The sequence below is a fragment of the Agelaius phoeniceus genome, chromosome 13, assembly GCF_051311805.1.
Source record: "Agelaius phoeniceus isolate bAgePho1 chromosome 13, bAgePho1.hap1, whole genome shotgun sequence".
NCBI classification, from domain to species: domain Eukaryota; kingdom Metazoa; phylum Chordata; class Aves; order Passeriformes; family Icteridae; genus Agelaius; species Agelaius phoeniceus.
Genome location: NC_135277.1, coordinates 10,667,789 through 10,692,741, shown reverse-complemented (window position 1 = coordinate 10,692,741; position 24,953 = coordinate 10,667,789). Strand labels below are relative to the sequence as shown.

At 39.8% G+C, this 24,953-nt stretch overlaps 1 protein-coding gene across 6 annotated transcripts in view; it reads right to left on the bottom strand.

Annotated features, from left to right (window-relative positions):
* Positions 1-24,953, bottom strand: part of FBN1 (fibrillin 1) — a 154,115-nt gene that overhangs the window by 77,440 nt on the left and 51,722 nt on the right. For all 6 annotated transcript variants that reach the window (XR_013184081.1, XR_013184082.1, XM_054641812.2 and 3 more), the window contains exons 8-15: positions 21,951-22,076; positions 17,232-17,357; positions 12,942-13,100; positions 9,907-10,065; positions 8,407-8,547; positions 7,513-7,632; positions 4,026-4,151; positions 1,773-1,895 (exon numbers count right to left, since the gene is read on the bottom strand). Coding sequence is in view for 4 of the 6 variants with exons in the window: in XM_054641812.2 (XP_054497787.1) it covers positions 1,773-1,895; positions 4,026-4,151; positions 7,513-7,632; positions 8,407-8,547; positions 9,907-10,065; positions 12,942-13,100; positions 17,232-17,357; positions 21,951-22,076 (1,080 nt within the window). In the remaining 2 variants the exon portion in view is untranslated. The remainder of the gene's footprint in view (positions 1-1,772; positions 1,896-4,025; positions 4,152-7,512; positions 7,633-8,406; positions 8,548-9,906; positions 10,066-12,941; positions 13,101-17,231; positions 17,358-21,950; positions 22,077-24,953) is intronic.

The window sequence follows — 24,953 nt, the reverse complement described above, 5'->3', positions numbered from 1 at the left end:
GGGAGGATTTCAATGTTGTCACCAGATTTAAAAGTGTTGAGAGAACAAAAACACAAAGAGAAAAGGTCCTTGCAACATTACAGTGCAGACTGTGATGATGAAGTGTACACCTGGGACAAGGCAAGGAGAATTGCGACAGCAATTTTCTCACCTCAGACAGCATCGGGGGTGGCCTTGACTCAACTGGACCACATGGGTTGTTGGTTGAGCAAGCATGCTCAATCAGTTTCTCTCGCTTTGAGTGACATGTTGAAAGATGTAAGCAGTGTGAGAGAGGCAACTCTTCAAAATAGAGCAGCAATCGATTATCTATTGCTCGCTCATGGACATGGATGTGAAGAGTTTGAGGGGATGTGCTGCATGAATCTCTCAGATCATTCGAGATCAATTCATGAAAGCATTCAAAATATAAAAGACAGTATAAAGAAATTGGGCGAAATCACTGGGTCATGGATTGATGATGTGGCGGGATTTTTTGATCTTTCTCCCTTATGGAGAGGGTTTTTAAAAATGGGATTTTATATTTTAATGATACTCTTAGTCCTCATGCTCATCGTCCCATGCATCTTTATGTGTGTGAGACGTGTCATGAGTCAAGTTGCCAAAGAAGTCTTCTTGGTGCAAACAGAAGGGGGAGATGTGGGATCTCAGCACATCGTTCCCGATGTCCAGAGATGCCAGGAGAACCCTTGGGGGTCTCGAAAACCCTGGAATGTTGCCAAGAGTGTTTGGTGGCTTGATTTTGATCCATCCACAGAAGTAACAAGAGTCTGAGGACAAGAGAATCACTTTAGAGTAAAAGGTGTAAAAGAGACACATTTAGAGGGTGAGATATAGATTTTAAGGTTTTTGGTACAGGGGGGTTATGGAGACAAGATGGAGGGATCAGGGCGTGTCTTGTCCTTCTTCTTTCTTCTTCTTGTCCTCCATCTCCTGTGATGATGTTGGCACTTAGAGATTGGTTTCTAGTGAAGGTGCACTTGCCAACATGGGCGAAAAGCATTGGGAAATAAAGGTAAATATTGTATACGTAGGTTTTAGTATAAAAAGACATGACCGCCCCGTGGGTGGTCAGAGAGTGCCTGTGACTGCCTGCAGATCAGACCTCTGTTGGGCAGACAGAAAATTTTTGTAGATAAGAAATAATAAACAACCTGAAGACCGAAAGCTGAAGAGTCCAGACTCGTCCTTTGCATCGCGCCCACCAAAGAGCCACTCTACCCGTGTCGGGGCAGAGACAGACAGCCGGACCCGACACCCATGCACCAAATGGAAAAGACAATCTTGCTGTGGTGCTCATGTCTGCAGCTTGGTCGGATCAAGTGCTGGGCACTCCTCAGAGATGCTGTATTGCCTAGGAGCACCCAGACAGGAATGGGAGAAAAGCCCAAAAAATGCAACAAGTCAGGATGTTTGGGTGGCCAAAGGCAGAATACTTTCAAAGGCCAAACACAAAATGTAAGATACACTGGAACCAATCTGCAGAAGACACCATAGGCAAAAAAACCCCAGAGTTTAACTAGGTCAGATCATGCAATCCTTGTAAAAGAATATTTCCCACTGGCTGGTTGGGCCAGTTGTTCAACAATGTGGAGAAGACTGAGTACTGTCTTGCACAATTACAAATAATTCCAGCTGATTAAAAAAGCATACCTGCTGAGAACTCTGCCCCATACCTCTTGTTCCCAAGAATCACAAAAAAGGCTATTCTTGAAGCTACCCAGAGAAACAAGACTCACAAGTTTTGGGAATCCATAATTTCTTGTGCTTACCTGTGCAATAGCGTCCATCAGATGCTAACTGGAACCCTGGTTTACAAATGCATTTAAAACTGCCATCTTCATTGATGCACATCCCATTGAGGCAAATGTTCCTGATGCTGCATTCATCCATATCTGAAAATGCAGACAACAGATATAATGCTCATAATGTTTAAGCATAAGAACTGTTACTGGTTATATCCAAAAGATACACCTTAATTTTTTTCTTAGTTGTCAGAGCTATAATGATAATCAGAAACATATGATGGGACAGACTGCACTATTCTAGAGGATGTGTCAAAGCAATGATTCCATTTCTCATAATGAATCATTAACATAAAAAGGAATTAATCCAAAAAAGCAAAGAGAACAAAAAACGGATGAGAAACTGGACAGCTTAAGAACTTCCACTTGGTAGAAGTCATCAAAAAGTGAGAAGGGATGTAATTAAAGAGGGTTTGACATCTTAATCTAAATAGAAGCTAGGTTAGAAGCAGCCTCCTGTTTGGAATGTAAATACAATTTTATGTTACTAAAAAGACCTGAAGGGAGAGGAGAGAACATTTGGGTTTGGAGTGAAAACTTTTATAACCTCCACTGGACAAGTCTAAGATTTATGGTATGGGAGAATTCCCAGCACTGTGCTCAAGCATTAATTCTATGGGCACTGCCGTCCTCAACTTCCATTTAAAATACAACCTGCCCCCTTCCTGCATTCAGCATGACAGGCCATACAGAAGGGTACTCACTAATTACAGCTTCATGAAAGCATTATTCATCCTCTCACCTAATGGGATATCATGAGGATTCAAATAGGAAAAGGTGGAGGTTCTCAGACCCTGTTATTCTGAACCCTGCACAGTTACTCACAAAATGGGAAAGGAAAAAAAAAAAGGCAAGTACAGAGAATTCTGTTCTTGATTTGAGTAAGCTTTTATATCCTCTCAGTCTTTACTTTGTCCTGGCGCAGATGAAATCAGTTTCGGATGTTACATCCAAGAAAAATCAGTAGTATTTACCAGTTTCATCTAAAGAACTACACACAGTTACATTAAGGTATGGCACAATGCCATGGTCTTTACTGATTAGTGTGTGTGCATACAACTCAATGCATTACAATGCCAGAGATGAAACTGTTTCATAAGTGGATGCAACAGACATTCTGGCAGCACATGCAATGGAATTAAAAATGTTTTACCAGACTGCCGGTGTCCTGGTTTTTATTACTATTAGCACATGGTATTTGGTGGGAAAGGAAGAAAATCAGAATAGAGAGTTTTTTTCCTGAATAGTTAGTCTAATTTACAAATATATTTAGTCAATGTACTTCCATAATAAGATATTTTAAAAGCAGCATATGGTGCTAAACTGTATCTAAAAAAGAGTCAGGAAAAATAGAGTCTTAAAGTGTCTGTCTCTACCAAGGATTAACAGAATCACTACTAGCACATAAAATCACTGGATCATAATGACATTACAATATATTCAGAATCGTGCTATTTTCCTTAATATTGCAGCTGTCTTGGACAGAAATTAAACTTCTAGACATAGTGTGTTTTCTTTTTACTTACAGGCTAAGTCAGACAAAAATAATTTATGATTTAAAAAAAAAAAATCGTGTATCTATCCCAACCAGGAATTTTGGCATTAAGTCTTTGAGCTGAATCACTGAGATAATATTCTGCCAAAAATGTTTCTAAGAACAGTGCTTGAAATTCTTTTAACGTATGAATAGATCATTGGGAACCCTCCCAAAGACCTTGGGAAGCATGATAAAGAACATTCTTCTTTTCTTCCCCTTTACTAAAGGTCTGGGAGGTAGGAACACATCAATTATGTTTACAAATTTTTGTTAAAACAATTTTTATAGGTCAGACCAGTCTGCATCTACACAAACCACATTGCTAGTCACCCAGTAAGATCCCATAAAGCATGCTGTTAAGCACACAGTAAAATCAGGCAGCATGTGACTTGCACTATGTTTTAAAATGTACCACTCCCATCAAAGAAACTGCATTTTGTGATAGTGGTATGTGCTATTTCTCCTTCTGGACAGACATCCCGTTGAGGATTGCCAAGCCAAGGCTCCAGAACTGGCTGCAAAAGACATTTTACTTGCCCTCCCAGATACAGCAAAAGGTATTTGGATATATGACTCCTTGTTCCTTCCCTTCCCCCCACCAGGGGTCCTTTTCTTTTTCATTGATGTGAATAACCTCTTGCAACTGTAATTACTGATATGGAATAACTTCAGAAAAGTCTTACCTTCACAGTTTTTCCCATCAACTGCCACTTGAAAGCCAGCATTACACACACAGTGAAAACTGCCATCTGTGTTTATGCATCGTCCATTATTACAGATACGACCATTCTGTAAGCATTCATCGATGTCTGAAAGTCAACCAGAAAGAAAAATAACATTTTGGGAGACTCTTTTTTATACTCAAGAGGAATTTTTCCCATTTGCCCTTCCCCCAGGTTTTTAAACCTCCATGGAAATTGTACTACCTGAAAAATTATTTATTTTGATTTCCATAACTGAATGTTATGGGGGTGGAAAATGTTTGTCAGCTTGAAATTTCAAGTTGCTGTGAAAGAATTTCAGTGAACACTACCCTGCAGCTTTCTCAAACAAGAATCACAATTTTTGTGGGTTTTTTAAAATTTTTGCCCATCATTAAAATATTTTTACTGAACTTTTTAATTTAATTTAACAGTACCTAACTACTTAAGGAAATATATGGGAAAGCTTGTCTTTTGCTGCTCCTTTGTAAGATAACAGGAAAGTTCAAGACTTTCCCACCTCAGAAGAATTTCTCCTGCTTACTTTGTATTTGAAACATCAGATCCTCTTTCCCCTCTCTCTGCAGGAGGTGCTTGGCAAGTGCTTTGGAGGACCTGAAGAGTGATATCACACGAGGCTGGCAGCTCTCCCTCTCCTCCAAAGGAGGGGAGAGGAGATGCTGAGACAGACTGTCTAGACATTTTTCAGATTGCTCAGTATTCTCCATCAAGGCCTGGACTGTCTCCCAGAGATTCCTACACACAGGGGACTCAGCTCAGAGCTCACAACCAGCCCATGCAGACCTGTCTATTTTGCACCCACACTTCCCAAATACCCTGGGGGTGCCCTTCCCAAGCCCTCTCTGTGGAAATGCATTGCTGCAATTCAGGAAGAAGTGGAGCGCAGGGTGTCCTCCCAAATGCCCCTGGCTCTCTTGACACTTAGGCTCTAAAACTGTGAACCTTTATTTGCCTTCTTAGCAGCATGGTAGCTCTGTGAAGAGTCTAAGAAATCCCTGAAAATCACTGTTTTGCAAGCAAGTAACCATGGCAGCAGGGGCATGAGCTGCTCGGTGACCACTCACTGCAGCAGCAGCTTGCAGCCCTCCACCAAAAGTGTACAGGCTTGATAAACTCATCTGATAAACCAGCATCATCAAGCAGCAATGCATAAAGGTGAGTTTGCTCTCTGCTCAGTCCCTTTTCACCCCACTTTTTCAGCCCTTGATTGCACCCATGTCTGGCTTCAGCTACTCCACCAGCTTTCTTCCTTAGGACAGGCAGAAATGCTGCACGATCTCAAGGCCTTTTAATTTTTAGATTTAATTTTTTGTGTTTTTATGCATCTGATGCTATTTAAATGTGTTGAAAATTAATACCAAATCTCATTGTTCTTTACTTACACACAGCTGATCAGAGTCCCACCCCTAGTCCAACATAACATCACCATTTTTTTTCTCCTCAGAGAAACTTGCAAAACAAAGTATCCTTCTCAATGAAATATCCAAAATTGCTGTTATCTCCCTGTAAGACCTGACCTCCACTCGTCAGAAATGTTGAGCAGATTATAGCAAGCACTTAGCTGTTAAAGCACACATTGATAGCTAATCATAATAAAATTTCACCTTATTTTGAGGTCCATTTCATATCCTCTCTGCTGCAACTGAGAAGCATTTTTTTCAGATTATTAATCACAATGTGACTTTATTCCCCTATGTCTCCAATTAAGATATTAATTCAGCCAAGCTCATATTAGAATTATAAGGGATCCTAAGAAGGAATGAATCAGTAGCTTGCAATAAAGACTGCAATGTTTAGTCACCAATCAGAGTGATCATGCAGAAAAAATCCTGCCCTGGAACCTCAGAGTAAGGAACAGATAAACATCTGGTCATTATGGAGACTTCATTTTTCAAGAGCTTGAGAGACTTCATAAGGAACACATTTCCAAAAGCACATCAGCACAGACACATTTGTGCATGCAAAAAATAAAATCTCTACATCCAAAGTAGTCATGCAAAGTAATTCTTCAGCAAATGTTGATTTGGCAGGCACCAGTGCTATATGTACACTTTGCCAAATGCACCCCACCAGCCTTTTTCTTTTCCCTACACTGGTCCTAAAAATTCCTTTAGAAAAACAAGATTCTGCACATCGCAGCATTTTCTGCTCTGGCTGTCAAGCAGGCACAGCTCCCATACACTGCAAAGGAACTGCTAAGTGACCACACTTAAATGCCATTAAGCTACTGGGCTTCTGACAACCATGTGTTTGTGTAATGAATCAGTCAAATTAAAAGTGTGTGACAAAAATGACTCATGAGTAAATTCATCACAGCTGAGACTCCCCTTCAGCACTCCCTCACCACCAGTCAGCTGAACTATGAAGATGCTTCCGCAACACGGCTGCTTGGCAGCAATTAGGTCAAACACTCCCCAGCATCAGGCAGCAGTGCTGCTGGCTCTGCATGTCTTCCTGGACCAGAGAGCAACTTCTCTATCACAAACACCTTTCTGATTCCCAAAAGGAAGGAAAAAATGCACACTAGTACAGGTAACTTTCTTCTGGCTTTTTCGAAACTTTCTGCTTCAGACTGAGGGCATGCTCTGCACCCTGCACCCAGTGCAGGAAGCAAATATGAAGACAAGCTGTGACTCTGAGCATTCAAACATCCTGTTTCATTTAGATGCTTCATTTCTTATGGAATATCAAAGCAATCATTTATTCTTCTGCCAGAAATCTCTCATCGTGCCTTAATTATAAAGGACTGCCTCTATCTACCTTTACAGCTGAATGCCTACCCCAATTTGGGAGTCACAAAACCCTGACAGAGGGTTGGCTGACCGCTGAGGAGTTATGTGGTCACTCCCATAGGAAGACAGGATGAAGACCATCAGGACTACAGTCAAGTCAGATCTTCAGAATAACTATAATGAGGATTCTGAGGCTTCCCCATCTAGACCTTCCCACTACTTTTCCATATCTAAGTTTTCATTGCTGTAATTTATGTTTAGTTGTTTCTCTGGCAGTAAGCAGAGACAACACAAAGGCAGTGTAACCTTATATTTACTCATTGGAAGTTTTATCCTTCTCCCCAACTTCCTTAGTCGTTTATACATAAAGTGTTTCTCCAGTGAAGGGATGCTTAATTGTCCTTGTGATCTTCAAGCAGCAAAAGAAAATAATGTCTTAATATTAAAAAAAAAAATCCCAAAAAGCCAAGAAAATATGTCTATTCTATTTCAAAGCCATAAATAGTGCCAAGATCCTTTTAGCACAATACAATATGCCTCTTCTCATAACCCAGTCAGTGAACAGCCAGCTCCAGCAGGTCAGTCATTTTTACTGCCATACCTGAATTTCATTTTTTTTAAAACTCCCATATTTGACCCATCTGTTAAATTTTGCTTGCAAACTATTTTCCCTCCTGATAAGCAGGCAGTAGCAGATGTGGCTGTATGCCCATTACCTCTGCACTCCGTTCTGGTGGCCGTGCTCTGATACCCAACACGACACTGGCAGATGTAGGATCCTTGTGTGTTCACACAGTCTCCACCAACACATGGATTCCTTTCACATTCATCAATATCTGTGGGACACAGACAATACAATTTTATTACCACACTGGCTGCCAGTTATTTTTGCCTGCAGGGGTATTTTATTACTTTGTACTTGGAGAAATAGTGCCCTTCAATCCCTAAGAAAAGGGGACATCACTGAGATCCCAAAAAAAATTCCCACATTTTAAGATAAACAGGATCTGGGAAAAATAAATTTTCAGTAAAATATTTCATGTGTGAGAGATTGAGGACTTAATCCCACATCTCCACATTACTGGCTCCACTGAAGATTTTGACAGAACCAAAATCTTGCCTATAAGATACAGTTAATCCATGCTTCTGTTGTTGAGCTCTTGCTGAGTTCCAAGCCTAAAGGTCTCAAGAGCCCAACAAGATACTACTCATGAACTTAAAAAAAAGGACTTGTAAATCCTACTAAGCCTAAATTTATGATTTTTTTAACAATAGGTCATTGCATACTCAAAAAGCTGGTAGCATTTTAAAGAGACCATTTTCAATAACTAATAAACACATTATAGTAATGGGTTAGTAAAATAAGATATCCTTGCCTCTGTGTAATTTTGTTACAAGATTTGTTAAATACTGTTTTAAAGGCAAAATTGTTGTAAAAATAAGTTTGCCACTGAAATCAATCAGTTTGTCAAAGTGTCTTCACTGGGTTCTTTTTTTTTGGAGGTGGGGCTCTTCTATTTAAGAACTCAGTTATTACATTGTGTGGAGAAGAATGTTTTTTCCTCTAAAATGAAATTCCCCTCTGTGATTTACAGCAGAAAACCACATACCAAGGCATTCCTCTCTACCATGCAGTTGGAATCCTTTGTTGCACTCGCAGCGGTAGCTCCCAGGAGTGGGAATACAACGCCCATTTCGGCAGAGATGTCGGAATGTTTGGCAATAGTCAGTTAAGTTCACCGGCAAGATTGCTGAAATAACAACAGTTGGAAAAATATTTTAATAGTTCATCATAATAGCTTCTGATAATCTACAACTTATGCAGGATTTTCCATTAAAAATCAACATTTACCTTCCATTGTAATGTGAATTACATAATGAAATGGGAGAGACAAAATGGCACTTTGACTCTAATAGATTTCTTTGAAAACAGCTAACAACCACAGAAATTTTCATTAAGGCAAGTCTGGTTGTGTTTTCATCTTTTGTCCTATCAAAGAGGACTATGTCTGCTCATACCTAGAGGTAAAGTGGATGTGTGAGACTGCAGGTACTCTACTAAAAGCCTGGAGTAGCAAAGAGGAGCCAGACTGGTTGATGATTTTCACTTTCCCAGATAGCAGTGAGGAGGGCAGGGATAACCCTGGGAATACGCCTATACTGTCTTTGGCAGGCAGGCATGAGCTGGCTCTGTCCCTGCTACCAGCTGACCAGAAGCTGTGCAACTACGTCAGCGCAGTGTCAGCCTAAGCTACAATACTTTGCCTCTTAGGCTTATTAGCTCAGCTTGGTGCTGAACCAAGACTAAATAGTTTCAGCTGGTGCCAGTGCAAGCAGAGACTGCTTGCATCTGCACAGAGCATGGGCAAAATCAGCTTGTTTACTTGCAAAAGAGTATGTGGTTATGCCAAATGATTTCAGGTGGCACATGCCTACTCCAGACCACATGGGCATGTAGTAAATTCTCTGAGCAAAGACAAAAAAGGACTCCATTATATTGGTATGTTGCTCTATATTGGTAGTCTGCTCTGGCTTCCTTCTTACTTTGGGGAAAACTAATCCATCCATGTGTATCACTAAAAAAATAGCTCTTTCTGTGCACTGGGTCAGTCTCAGTGTCCAGCAGAGTACAGCAGAGTTTTGATCAGTACATTTCCTACCTGGCCAAGTGCAAGTGAGGAAAACAACCTGAAAGAAGTTGCTTTCTCTCAGACAAGCTTTTTAATGTAAATATCTTTCACAACCTAGTCAAAGAGCTATTTATATTCTGCAGTGCTGACATGCAGCAAAGCTCACAACAGCCTTAAAATAACAGTAATCTAACTACTACAATACATGAGCCACAGTACAGACAGTGAGAATGTAATTTTTGAAACCTATCTTATCAGGGAAAACACTACTCATGAGATAGGTATCTTGCCACAAGGCACATGGTAGGCAGGCTCTGATTAAAAGGACATCCAGAGCCTCCATGTCCACATAAAGTAAGTAAAAGACACCAACAGCTGAAGGGAGCACACTGCTCCTGAGAAATGCATATTTTGAAAGAAGCTAAATGCACATGGTGCTAGGAGAGGTTGTTTCAGAGAGGTTATTCCAGTCTCTCTTACGATGCACTGGTGGAGCCCGAGATGGATAGATGATCTCTGGATGTGGAGGAGGGTAAATGTCAGGAATGAGCGGTGGGGGGATGACATCGGGCCGGGCTGGAGGAAGGTCGGGTCTTGCTGGCAGAATAGCAGCTACTGTGCACAATTTACGGTACTCATCTGAAACACAAAAACATCAATGCTGTTTTAGACTCTTGCAGCCTGTTCCATTTAATCCAACACTCCCCCTCTTTTTGCAGTGTTTCAGATTAGCAATAACAAACCTTAAATAATCTGGAAAATGTGAGCTTATATGTTTTCTTCATAGCAACAAGCTTTGCTCTCTGAATTGAGTCATTAATCCACAGAATCTCAACACTACTTGTCAGAAGACTGCCAGTAAAAAGGTAACAGAACTGATATTCTGGACATGAAATTGAACAGTGAGGCAGAGACCTGATCCTAATCTACTTTGTCATCTTTCAAGCAAAAATCTTTGGTGAACTCAGTGTGAAGTTTACCTAGAGAAGGACTTCTGGATTTGATCCCAAGTTAATTTAACAGAAAGCTTGCCACAGAGTTAGAAAAAATACTGAACAGGGAAAAAAGCCCAGTTTCAATCAGGTTTCTTAAAAGTTAACCTCCTAAAACAAAGAAATACAAATATAAGCAATGAGGCTAAACCAATTAGAGAATGAATACACTAACACTATTTCCCTGGGAAAATTAAGTTTGCCAATAAAAGCAGAAACCAAATAAGGTGTAGTGTAAGCAGTGTAGCCAAAGAGAAACCAAGTCAGATCTACTAAATTCATCCTTTTCCAGGTGATGGAAATGATCTATGACAAATGATCTATTTTGCTGTAAGAGCAGTCTATGGTGTATGTGTTGCATTCTCCTATTCTTTATCTCTATCAGTGGCATCTGCCCTACTGCCCCACATTTCCTCTTGCCCATGACTCTTTTGTCTTCAGGAAGTGTGGGTTTGGAATTTGCAATCCAAAAAATGCACACAGAGTATCACAATTAAAGACCACATTCCAGCTGACCTAATTAATGTTAACAATTTGTGTGCACACAAGTAATTATTTGTGCAGTCAACATCTTTGAACTTCAAAATTTAAAGTTTGTGGAACAACAAGGAAGAGGAATTATATAAGGGGGAAAAAGTCTAGAGATTAATGAATTCTTGAAACAATATGAAAAACGAGAACAGAAAAATAAAGTAAATGTTGGGAGAAGTAAACTGGGTATTTCAGCCTTCAACACTTTCATTGTATCTGCTTCCACCTGTAAAACACATTAGAAGCTCTTCCTGAATCACAGAGGATTTGTTAAACAAACATCAGAACCTAAAGTTCTGCTTTTCCTGATTATGATGTTTGCATTTATTTGATGCTGTTGGGTGATCAGTTTGCTTCATGTGTCACTGCATTTCACTTTGTTGTTCCTTTTATTCTTTAAATAGCGTCAATGGTAAACCCTGTTATTCCACATAAACAATTACCATCATATTATAAAAAATTACAGTGCGAGCCTTTTTATTGCAACTTCCATTTCCATGTGTAATTCCTAGCAATTTTGTAGTTACCATTTTGTAGTAGCAACTGGGTCTGATGTCCACATTTAAAATGCAGCTACTCAGTTACATTATGCAGCTAGTGCTCCCCTTTATATTGCAGTAAATTTCCATTTCAGAGTTAAAGATGCTTTGGGCCACTGACAGCTCTAAATTCCTTGTCTTGCCTTCTCAGGATATACTATGTAAGGAATATCTGACCTTAATTACATAATGACAGCAATACCTTAAATGCATGTAAAGCTTTTCAAAGAATTTCAAAGCACTTTTAAAAAGAGTAATTTATAGTCTCAATTTATGTCTCAGGTCGGAAGCAAAACCAAAAAAGAAGTGGCATGTAACCATGATCTGGAAGACCTTGCATGGATTTATGAGTCAGGAAGTCCTGGGTTCTAGCTCCTTCTCCATGACGTCTCAGTCTGCAGCTTTAGCCAAATTACCTTACTTTTCCACCCAGTTTACTCACCAGTTAGATATGAACAATTAGAAAGTATTTGAAGAAAGCAAGAACTGTGTTAAGACTGAAAGATTTCTTGTTGTCTTCCTATTTCAGAGGGTTGTCAATAGAGTGCACTATGTTTTAGCATTGTTCTAGCCAGTTTTGAACTTTTAACACGCTTAAATATTATTAATAAGACAGTAACAGAAAGTCTTCCAACAGTTCTGATTGCAGATTTCTGCTCCAGTATTATGCAGTTTCATTCAAAGGATTAAAAGCAAGAATAATAAAAACTCCCGTATATGAACTCTGACAATTTCTTCAGTTACACTGCTATAGTGTTACAATCTCATTCCTCCATAAACTCTGCACCTCCCTTAACCTCCTCCTATAAATTCTTAAATTTCTTGTATTCTCCTCTTCTAAAGGATTTTATTAGGTCTCCAGTCCTAAACAATCTCAAAATCGGCTTCCCTCCAGTCCCTCATACTTAGTTTAACAATCTCCTCCCTCACCATCTTCTCTCAATTCAATGATACATTATCTGAGGATCTCAATACCCAAGGAGACAATAAAGAATTTTGGTAGCAGAGAGAAATCATCTTCTGCATCAAATTTCAGGAAACATATGGCACCTCAGAAAGCTTGTCATGAGGAAGGAAATCCCTGTTTCCCAACGAGAATGAAAATACAGAGGAATTGGGGATGCATTAAAAGGGTCTTGAGGAAGTAACTTGATCTTGAAGAGGATTTTGAAAACAGATCTGAAGCAGGTAAGGTCAGAATAACTTGACTAAAAAACAAGCAACAAATAATTCTTTCTGTCTGCTTGCCCTCCTGGGGGTCCTGAGCACTCTTCTATACAGGAGGCTTTGCTTGAGCAGGGGAGTTGGACTAAACAATCTGCCAAGGTGCCCTTCAGCCTCAACCATTCCGTGTAGCTCTTTAATGAAAGCATTACAGCTAAAAATCCAACCAAAAGGAAATGACTGCCAATTCAGCTGAGGCACGCTGAGCGGAGCCCGGGCGGGTTCCTACCGGTGGATCTGATGGGGCACATCTCCGGAGCGGCGGCGGGCGCAGGTGACCAGCAGCGGCCGCTGTCACAGCAGCACTGCATCTTGGACAGGGGCTGCGGCAGCTGGCTGCCACAGCGCCCGTTGCTCAGCGTGGAGTAGCAGAATCCAGGGCGCACGTCTGCAGAGAGAGGGAAATGGATGGGGGACCGTCAGTTCGACCAGAAACGAGGCTTTCAGGAAAGGGAAGGGATCCATTTTTCTGGAGTATTTGTATTATCAATGGCATAGCCCTTGCAACATGACAGGAATCAGAAAAACAAAAAATCTTGACAATATTTGGGCTGCTTTGGACTCAAGCGTAACCTGTGAGAAAGCAGCAGTGAAATATGGAGCTGCAATGCATTAAAGGATGCAAAAATGCAGTAAAAACATATATTCAGTATGTAACAACCAATGCTTCCATGGCCCTAAAGAAAAATTGCAGTGTCATCTTTATTAAAGATAGGACCAGATCAATTAAGTCTTGATTTGAAAGCACTGACACACAGCAATAAATTCACAGCATTACAATTCACAAAGCATTAGTTCATTTTTCATTAGTCATGGCTTCCCCAGCTGAAGTATGTAGTGATTTGACAAGATATAGGCTTGCAGGCAAGAAAGTGCAACACAGTTTTAACTGGTGCAATCACACTGTTTATGGAGATCTGTTTCCTGTCTGAAAGGGTAAGCATGTGCTGTACAAAGAATGTCCTGTACCCAGATTTTATATACTCAGCTCTGTGCAATGTCGTTAGAGATAGCTCAGCTTAGAGAAGGACAAGAAAATGTGGATGGGATTAAAAAAAAAATCATAAAAAATAATCTTGTGATACCATCTGAAGCTTTGAGGAATTGTTTCACAATATGTCACATCATGTCAAACTCAATATAAGCTGTAATGTGATTTGACACTGCATGATAAACCAGACCAAGTTTGTTTCTAAAATATACAAATAGTTGCTGTCAAAATGTAGTGGAAAAAGTTGCAGATCTAGTCTTACAACAGCAGACATCATTCCCTAAAGAAACAGTACCTCAATTACCCAGGGCCTAGTGGATTCATCTGTCTAGTACCAGTGCTTTCCAGAATTCACTAGTGGCATGGTTTGACACTGGCACAATGCCAGTGCCCCCATGAGAATACCCTCTCCCTGGTTTCTGCTGTGAGATGTGACCAGGAATAAGCAAAGCAGGCTCTCACTAAGGGAAAAAAAATATTAACTAAGCTACAAGGGAAAGGAAAAAAAAGAAACACACAAGGAAAATGAAAACATCACAAATACATCTCCTCCTCTTCCCTACTAAATTCCCAATACAATACATCCCCTAAATCATTGACTCTCGGTCTGGCACCACTTTTCAGAATACTCAATCCTCAGTGCATCAAGAGGAGAAGGAGTCCTTCTTGTGCCAATGGTGACCTCTTCCTTTCATGCCCAGTGCTTTCACTACTAAACACAGACCAGAGCTGCTTCTAGGGTCGACTTTTAAGGATGCTTCGTCCCACTCCAAAAAGGCACAGTCCCAACTTTGGGACATCTGTCCCCCCCATATTTTTCACCCCCTGGGGCCGAGGGGTACCCACACCGAACCCTCTTGGTCCTGAGGCATTGCCTCCCCCTAGAATGCAGTCTCTGACAATACAGCTAGAAGAGTCAGTTGGCCTTTATTTCCAAGCTTTATTTAGATCACTCACACTATCCTATGATGGAAACCTGAAACAGAGAACAAAAAAATCAGGTTTCTGTTTTGCTGCTGGTTCTCTATTTTCTCCCGGTGCCCAGCTAAACTGCCACACATATTTACTCCTTCATCTACCCTCTTAAAAATCAAACAGAACTCCTTGGAGTTGAAACTGTTCTCCACTACCTCTGGAGAGATATTCAGTGGTTTGGAGTGATGGTGGGGTGGATGGGAAGAAGGAAAGAATCTAACAGATCTGATCATCATCTTTTGTAATTGCTCCTTCTCCATTTTAGTCAGTACCAAGTTTTGAAACATTTAAGAGTAGTTATGGAAAGTGGAAAAGGAATCTACATGGGATCTGTGCAAGTACACAATGTGCCATGAAGAGATAAGCACACAGCAAACACCTTTATCTACCTACAATTATAAGAGTGTGTCCAAAACCCACAACATTTTCAGAAAAAAAATTCAGCAATTTTATGAGAAAAATACCAAATCCATATTCCTAATCAGAAGGCATTATTCTTATTTTTCCCTCTTCTGCTCCAAATGGTAAAAACACACAAACCAGGACAAGAACAGCAGGAAATTACCTTTATCTGTTTCAGTTATCAGTATTTATTGTTTTTACAAAAAAATTATAGTCTTCTGAAAAGGCAAAAAAATCACGACGAGAATAAATGTCAATAAAAATGTGTCTCTCAAAAAGAAAAAATGTAAAAAGAGGCCATCAAAAAGTAACACAGACCAAACAAATTTATGCCAGTTGGAAGTATGGGCTAGCAACTTTCTTCACTGCACTTTTCATGCACTTGGGATGAGATGCCCTGCTCTTGTTTCTGCTCTTCAGCTCTAAGAGATAATATCTTTGCTTTTTCTATTCTTAAGATTTGTAATAATGGAGCTCCTGGTGCATCCTTTGGATATCTGGCCCCAGTGCTGCTGAGCTGGAGTCCCCTAAGGGATACATTTCTCAGAAGCATTTCCTCCTCTCTAACAGAACAGACACGTCCAGCTAACACTTTTCACTTAAGACAGGCATGTTGTAATTAAATCAAGATTACATGTTTTGCCCAGCACTAACATAGATCTGGGCTCTGTCCCTGTGAATATGGCAAGAATGTGTCTGCAAATTAGACAAGAATCCAAAATATCTGCAGACAATTGATAGTGCTTCCCATTTAGCACATTTTGCCTTGAACACAAACCCAAAATTTCAATGATGGCTCATAGTCTGACATATTATTTATCATACCTTGTCACCATTTAAAATTCCAATTCTTCAGCTGAATTACTTCAGCCTACAAGTGCAGGGGGTAAAAATGCTGAGAAATGCAAGAATATTACATGGGTCTGAATGTTGAGCTGCCTTGACAGAGTGGTGACTACAAAAAGTAAAAAGCAAATGCAAATTGTGCATCTCTAGAAAATTTTTGTTATGGAAAGGTAAATCTTGCTCACAAATATTAAGTACAGGTAGCAATCAATGATTTAATGATCCATAGCAATTTAGAAGCTATTAATCTGAAGCAATAAAAGCAACTCCCACTGGCATTTTAAATGTACAGTATGGATCAAATCTACAGGAAAGCTATTCTTGATGATGGCAGGAAAGCAGTTTGTTTCTTATAGCCTGCAGAAATCGAATGGCACCATTCAAAATTAATCATAACCCCAACAACTCACAGACCTCTTGGAAAGTTAGTACTATTTGGTATTGATCTCTGAACTTTGGGATTCTTTCCAAAATTATTTCCTACCAAAGGTACTAAACAGGATGTTGTATTGGTTCCTAGCGCTGGCACTGTGTAAGAACCATTAAATAAATATGCTAAAACTGAGGAAATAAACCTTTCATTTGATTTTTGCTCAAAATTCAGCACTGGCACTGAAAAAATAAATTACTGCACAAAAATGAGAAAAAAACCAATTAATTAACTACTCGACCTGCCTCAGAGCAGGCTGTAATGCTTCTGGGAAGCATTAACTGCTAACACTGTTCTTTCAGGGCTTTGGCACTGCAGTGGTAATCATTTCATTCACAAAGCTCTCTGGTTCCCAGTCCAGCCTTTGGAAGATGGGCTCTGCTCTACCACAGTGGAAGCCAGAGAGAACAGCTCTGCCAAATCATCAACGTCATAAAAGCACATAAAAATATCCCATACTCAGTTTATCACATTACTTCCTTTAATGACAAAGGCCTGCAATAGGGTTATAACAGTTGGAATGCAAATTTGCTTTTCTAAATGAGTGCTGAATATAAAACAGACTAAATTAAAGACAAACATGAGAGCAACAATACCAAAGAGACCTTTAAACAAGTTCTAAGGCAACAAATATGACATGACAGAAAAGCTGCAGTAGAAAAATAAGAGGTCTCAAAGAAGATCAAAAAAACAACTATCCTGCAAATGGAAAACTCATTTCAGAATACATATACAGGCATGTGATGTACTTCTACATAAAAGAAGGATTTCAAGTTCCCAAGTTGAAATATGTTTCTGACACATTGTTGCCCATTCCTGATATTAATGAATTGTTATAACACCTACTGTCCTATTGTTCACAGGATTCTACTCACCTATGCATTTTAAGCCATCAGGAGCTGTATAAAACCCTGGAGGACACTTGCAGAAGTAACTGCTAACTGTGTTTGAACACTCTCCTCCATCACAAATTCCAGGAATGGTGCTACATTCATCGATATCTTTAAGACAAAAAGAGATGCAGAGGCAGGTTAGCTAAATTAGTTTTGGCATAAGAAAAGGTTTTATCATTTTATAATTAATAGTAATAATCAAATTCAGGGCATAATCAGTAGTTTTCAGGGCATAATCAGTAGTTTTGAATTAGCAACTTTCATTAGGCATCTTATAAACAGAAATGAAACAGAATCTAAAAAATATTGCATCTGCAAATTTAAAATACAGTACCTGTAAACTGGAAAAGTTTTACTGCTTAATATGGATGGATGAACATCTTAAAACTGCAGAAATTTCCTAATTCTAACAAAACTGTAACTCATCTAGTCTGAATTCTGCATACTAGAATGAAGAAAACTGCACTGGGACCAGAGTGCGAGCTGTGTAATGACCACAGTGATCAGGAGCTGAACCATTCTCTCCTGGTACACACTGAGGCACAGCCTCTCCTGGTACACACTGAGGCACTGCCTCTCCTGGTACACACTGAGGCACAGCCTCTCCTGGTACACACTGAGGCACAGCCTCTCCTGGTACACACTGAGGCACAGCCTCTCCTGGTACACACTGAGGCACAGCCTCTCCTGGTACACACTGAGGCACAGCCTCTCCTGGTACACACTGAGGCACTGCCTCTCCTGGTACACACTGAGGCACTGCTTCAGGGCAGACTCACAGGGACATGAACCACCCACTGAACTGCCTGTCCTTACTGCACTCGGGTTTCTCTTGGAAATACCCCACACTAAAGCACTGACAACTAGGTATTGTTCAGCTAATGCAATCTGACAGGATTACAGCTCAGACCAAGATGACTGCAGGCAACAAAAATCATCTTCTCTTTCTCCACTAAATCAATGTTCAGAAATTTCAACAGGTTTCTAGAGTGTAACCAAAATATCCACTGCAGAAGCCAGGCAGTGTCCGTAATTCTCCCTACATTTTGTCAGTGATTTTAAAATAAAGTTTCCATATCATGATTGTCCCCACTAACGAATCTCAATCCATATATTAAATCATCATTATAGATACAATGTAAAAAATTTTTCAAATCTGCAGGAAAAAACCTAACAAATTTTTACAACTCATCATAGCTGCACAGAGGGAACTTGAAGGGTTTTTTCCACAGCTAGTTTATATAAGCTACAGTTATGTGAATAACGACCTATGTCAGCCCCAAGTGCTCCTTAATTACCAGCAGTAGCCTGCCTGGGATGTGTAGTTACTTTCCCCTTGGTTTCCAGTGACTGTCCCAACAATGCAGCTGTATCTAATTAGCACTGCCCTCATCTCCTAGGAACCTGGAGTTCTGCTGAGCTTAAAAACAGCTCACTTTTTTCCATGGTACCTACAAGAGGAATTGGCCAAAGAGAGCAGAAAAGGAGATTATTCTCTAGACTGATCAATGACATCTGCTTTTCACAGCCATCTACAATCACCCAGCTGCTCTCCTGACAGGGAGCATCCAGCTAGAAATAATGGCATCAGAGGACTCTACCCAACCTCTCCTCCAGAGATCTACGAAAATAGACACATGACTGTAATAATGATTTCACCAACCACAAAAATTTCTGAGAAGAAACACTTCAACACCACCCAACAGACCAAGGCAAGGAGTGAATAATACTGTAGTCATTAAAAAGGACTGGAAGAGTTTAATGTAACGCATAAATTGGAATTTGGCCCCAACAGATGGGGGAACACCCAAAGTCCCACAGGACCATTAATGAGCATTTTAGCAAGTAGAAAGGATCTCAGCTCTACTTCTTCTGTGAAGACAGTAATATAAAAACTAACAACTCCTGGTCTCCTAGGTAAAGAAAGGGATGCTGTAATATTTTTATGGCCCCTTGCCTTTGCAGGAAAGAAGTGGAGGGACTGGGATGGCACACAGATAACCCAAGTTTGCAGACTCAGCCATCCTAAGTGGAGCAGGGCCCTGGGTCCCCTGTGCACATATTCTTCCCCAGCATCTTGCTGGTTGTCCTGATGTGGGTCACATTCCTCACTTGGGTGTGTGAGAGGGGTGTGACCTTTTTTTCACTGCTACTTCAAGGATGTTGCCAAAGACTCGAGTCCGAGTGCCCTGGGAGCACTGCTAAGAGACTTCTGGCTTCTGCTCCAAGATTATACACCACAGGAGTCCCACAGGTCTCAGTGACAAAAAATGTGGAAATTGAATTTTGGTCTGAATAAAGCCCTTAATTAACAGAGAAAAATGCAATCGCAACTGGATCAGATTCAAGCATTTTCTGACTCAAATTCACCAATGTTTATCTTAAAGTCAGTGTTGCCACTGTTTATATAGAGTCCGACCTTTTTAAAAGCCAAATCATCACTCTTTATTCTAGGGTTGAGCCTAACTCAAACAGTATTTCACTATTTATCTTAGTGTTGACATCCATATAAGCAACATTGTTGTTGTTAAGTATGTGAGTTTTACAAAGGTAAGTATATTTGATTTACTTGCAGACTTAAATGTCACTCCAGGAAAAGCTACTCCCCAAGTCACCACAAAAAATAGAATTTACCTCAGCGGTAATGCAAATTGAAAAGAAATGGTTATATCAAAGTGTGAAATAATGTAGCAGTTAAAATACAGATTTCCACCAGCTATGCTAACAAAGAGAACCTTGGCCAACCCCTCCCCTTTTCCATCTTGTTGATTCTCTACCTGTCCTTGACAATTGCTTTTATGATCTTACTTTAATGGAGACCCCCTAAAAAACCAGTACTGAAATTCAGCAGGTAGATCCCAGTTGAACTAAATCAGTGACCAAGGACATGTTACAACTGCTAGAAGTCCTACTTGCTAAATATGAAGCTAAACCAAGCAAACAATCAGATGTTATTCATTGTGTATCAGAATTAATTAAAGCTAATTACTGTGAACAAAAAGACTTGTCTTATATTAACTTATAGAATTCAAAAGATAATTTAGAAAGAACAAGACAGATGGGCTGCTGTTGCATGATCATGCTTTTAAATGTTGTGTTTCTATCTTATTTCATGCCACTGGTATAAAGGTGGTGCTTTTAATTCTTTGAATTGTATTAATACCTACACAGTTTCAACTAAAATTGCTTGGTACATACAATATGAAGATGTACTGCAAGTAACTCTCTGTCTGCAGAGATTCAAAAATCAACGGGTATGAATTTGAAGAAGGAAAAATTCACCTGATCTTTGCAGCCTGGAGATCACTGCAAAGGGATTTCACAAAATGGGGAGGAAATTTGTGGCAGGATTTGGGAACACCGCAACCTACACCAGGTTCTTGAGTCAACTTCCTTTAATGTTAGCAAGTGCAGGCTCTTAGGTGGTTGTTGTTTGGGGTTTTTTGTTACTTGGTTGTTGGTTGGGGTTTGTTTTTAAAATGATTCAGCAATTGAAAAATACCATCAAAATGTTTATGAGATGCAGCCTACAGCTCTCAGCTTTTCATGTACTAATACTTAACAAGGCATATGTTCAGTCTCTCCTATTCACCACATTCCTGGTACTTCATCCACAGAATGAAACACTTGCAATGTTGCTCTATTCTAAATGTAGGTTACATTCTGCCAAAATCATTGGCAGGCAATATGTAAACCATGCTGTGTACAAGCTCTTCTGAAATTGCTCTCCCTAACCTGCAAATAAATTATAAAGTTTTGCCTAAAATAGCTATTTTTCTTTTGAAAGAGTAATTCATAATTCTTCTAAAATGACTAAAAAGTTTTGAGTGCTTTTTAAAGGGAACTTGATGCAAGAAAGGATGGTGAATGCACACCTTCCTCTCACAAATACTTTTACTGTACTGAAAGTTGGCTTTCCAAAATGACTAGCCACTTATGAAACTTGTCTACTCAAGCTAATTTTAGTCTAATGACTGAAAGTAGAATCAGTTGCAAGAGTTTAAACATTATCTGGACTTCACTGTAAATACAAATCGATAATGTGCAACTAACACATTTTAGTACTATGTTCCTTATCTACTCAAAATTCTCTTAAAGCAAAGGAGACATCTATACTTGATTATTACATTAGAAAGAAAAAAATCCTATCAAATCACAGTAAAAAAATAGCATGATTCCATAATCACACAATGCAAATTTCCACACTAATATCTAGCACCTGATGTACACCCAAGTTAGGATGACTAGTGAGTGAAGATAAAATGTTTGTCCTTCTGTAAGATATGCAACTGTAAGGCTGAATTTAAAGCACAATCCAGCAGCCTTCACACAGCAGCATCCAACTCTCTCTTATGTTAAATAGATTCACCTGAGTAGGTAGGAATGTGTTGAATCTTTCACTCATATACACTTTTTGGTCAAAAGATCCACAAAGAAACATGTGCCTCAAGCATTTCTAAAGCAACATATCAAGTCTGAAATGTTACATGAATAAAAAGGCTATAAAAGTTGCAGGGCCAATATTTAACGTTCTCTGGTTTGGGAGAGAGCACCCCTATTTGTATTTGTTGTGAATAATGCTACCTGCAGGCTCAAGGCAGAAGAGACAATAAGTTTGTAACAAACTGTTAAACAAAGTTGGTCCTCCAAAAGAAGACACTCCCCCTTCTACTTTCAGAAGAAAGTTCTAGAAGTTCTTACCGTCACATTTTTGTGTTACTTCATTAAACTTGTGTCCAGCTGGGCATTTGCACTCAAAAGATCCAACAGTATTAATGCAATTTCCCCCTTGACAGATCCCAGGGATGGCTTGGCATTCATCCACATCTGTGATATAAAAAAGGAAAAAACACCCACTTTTATTTCATTTCTCAAGAACAGCCATAATAATTTGTCTACACAGAAATGAAATATGCCTAAATCCGTTCTTCACCCATCATAATATTATGATACTTGCTTGGGAAGACAGACACTAATTTTGTAATTACTCTATGCAAAGTATGATTAAGTACAGTAAATATTTTCTGCAAGAAATCACATGGTTATTATTGTTACAGACATTAAATATCTAACTGCTATTGCTTTGTTTTTCCAAAACATCTGGGGAATGGTGTGCAGAAAACACAGCCTGCCAGAACTAAAGTTTCTTTGAAGTGTCTAAAGCTGGTCACCCAAAATCACTTGCCCCCTTGAAAATCTTGGCAACTCCATACAGTGCTGAGGCCACCAGCATAGAAGAGCAGTTGCAGTGTGCATGGAAGGGGCCTCAGGGAGAGGCACAGCAACTGCAGAGTCATTTCTGATGGAAATTATTAACTTGACACTCCAGCGAGATCAGCACCAATGACATTAGACTGTGGTTAGGATTTGACTCAAAAAGTTTCATGGCCATAATTAATGTTTCAGGAGGAATTATTAATGACCTGCTTAGACATACATAGATTTGAGGGGGATTTTCCCTATTATTTTTCTTTCTTTGTTTTTCATTTTTTCAACGAGGAAAATGAAACAACAAAGATGATATCACAGGCTAGGTAGTAAGCTCAAGACAAACATTTTTCAAGAGGCCCCAGTTTGTGGCCTCACAATTATTTTAGCACAACAACATGTGTGTCGTCACTTAGCTGCAGAAGTGTTGCCATGGCTTAATAACAGCTACAGAAAGGAGGCTGATGGAGGTGGAGGAGTGGCATTGCAATAGGACACTGGGGAAGTCTGGCTCACTGTCCCCAGGGGCTGCCCTGTCTCTGCTGCTCAGGAATTCCTTCAGGAGCACAGAGCACTCCACTCAGATTCCCCCATCTCCTCGGGAGAACCAGCTGCTGCTGCTAAAAACTGGTTCCTTGAGTTCCTGGGCTTCACACTGACATAAGTTTCCATGCAGGGACACAAGCTGAAGGAGATGATGCCTTCAAATCTCTCTTTATAAAATCCCAGAGACACTGCTGTAATGTGTCTTGAAGTCTGAAAAGCCAAGTATTATGTCTGTACAAAAGGCTGAGAGGCAAAGTTCCCAGGAGCCACAAGGAGGAAGTCTCAGGAAGGCCAAGGAGCGTATCTGCACCACATGGCAGGGTGCTCTGTAAAGACCCCTGCCTGAAGGGACCCAGGGCAGGGGCAGCAGCAGCAGAGCTGTCCCCGGGGAACCGCTGTGCTGGGAGGTCACAGAATGAGCACAGCCTCAGCAGCCTCACAGTTGCTGGGACTCGAGCTACAGCAATGGGCTGGGCTTTAGCAACAGCAATCAGCCAGACTTCATGGCACTGCACTGAATTAAAAAACCTCAAAAACTAAAGAAACAGAAGTCATGCCTCTGAGTCATGATGTCTGTTTCAAAATCCCACCTTTTGGTTTTATTTTTCTTCTTTGTATCTTTAACAATCTCAGCTGTGATATTAATTTAACTTTCAGCCAAAGTCAAAATTTGGGCAGTGATATTCTATTTACTTTTGAAAATAACCTTGCCCGCCCTCACTATTTCTTTACTTTTTTTTTAACTTCCCCACACAATAATAATGATTTCTTTTTCTCTTCAGAGAACCTGGATTTTATTTAACCTGTTTTCGTTTATTTAGATTGAATATGGATGTGAAATCTCTGAAACGCCTTCAGTCTGAATGGATGCTATCTGATTTCAAAAGGATTTCATACAAGTGCATGAAAAATAAAGCTAGTATGTGATTCCAAAAAAGATGTGTTGAAATTAAAAATGCAATACTTAAGAAGGGAAAACTGGAAAATGCAAGTCAAACATATTGGGCCAAAACTCTGTTGGCACCACATACAGATCAGCATCAATGTAGCTGCTTGCTAAGAAATGTGCAGTAAGCAGAAGTATCCTTATTCCAAACTGCACAAACCCATTGGAGAGTTCACTGCAGCTTTCCCATGACACAAACAAGAGGGATATAACTAGGTGTGGCATAACTTCAGGGGTGTGGGCCACATATTTATGTACATAAGCTTTCAAAAGTGTCCAGAATCTCAGTTCACAGATTCCTGCACAATTTAGTCCTGACCTTTACAGTGAGAGGGAGAACATAATCACTGAGGTCAAAATATGGGCACTTCATGCAGTGCACACAGCCATGTTGTCTATCTTGAAGTTCATCAAGTCTGTCTGCAGGCACCAGCCATGACTTGGCATGTGACAGAGGGTATCTACATCTTTAATGCAATGGAATGCCTTGAAGTCCCTTCATAGGAATTTCATGATTATATAAAATTACTCATAGATTTATAATCTTTATCTTCTCTATTTTCAAAAATATTGTAACTTATTAGAAAACATTAGACAGATTGAAATAAACTGGCCCCAAAGATATGGTGCTGGGAATGTATAATCCACATCAGTTTAATACATAGTTGCCCCTGTTAACTTTCTCCTGTTTCCTGTCAGACATCCAGACAATAAAAGAATTTATACAGCTGGAAGTATTAGAATAAAAGCCAAAAGCAGTGTAAGGACTTTCTACAGTAAGGCATGCTCTGAAAGAAGTAAGCAACATCTGGGTGGATTTTATGATTTGAAACAAATGCAAATGCATTTCCAAAATTGTATAAAATATATAATAAGGCATTACAAATGGCACGACAGGCACTTTTTTCCAGGTCAAAGCAGTGGAGCTCAAGAGATAAGACATCCAAGCTGAATCCAAGTTACACAACTTTTAGCTAAAAAATCTCACACCAGGTAACTGGGGC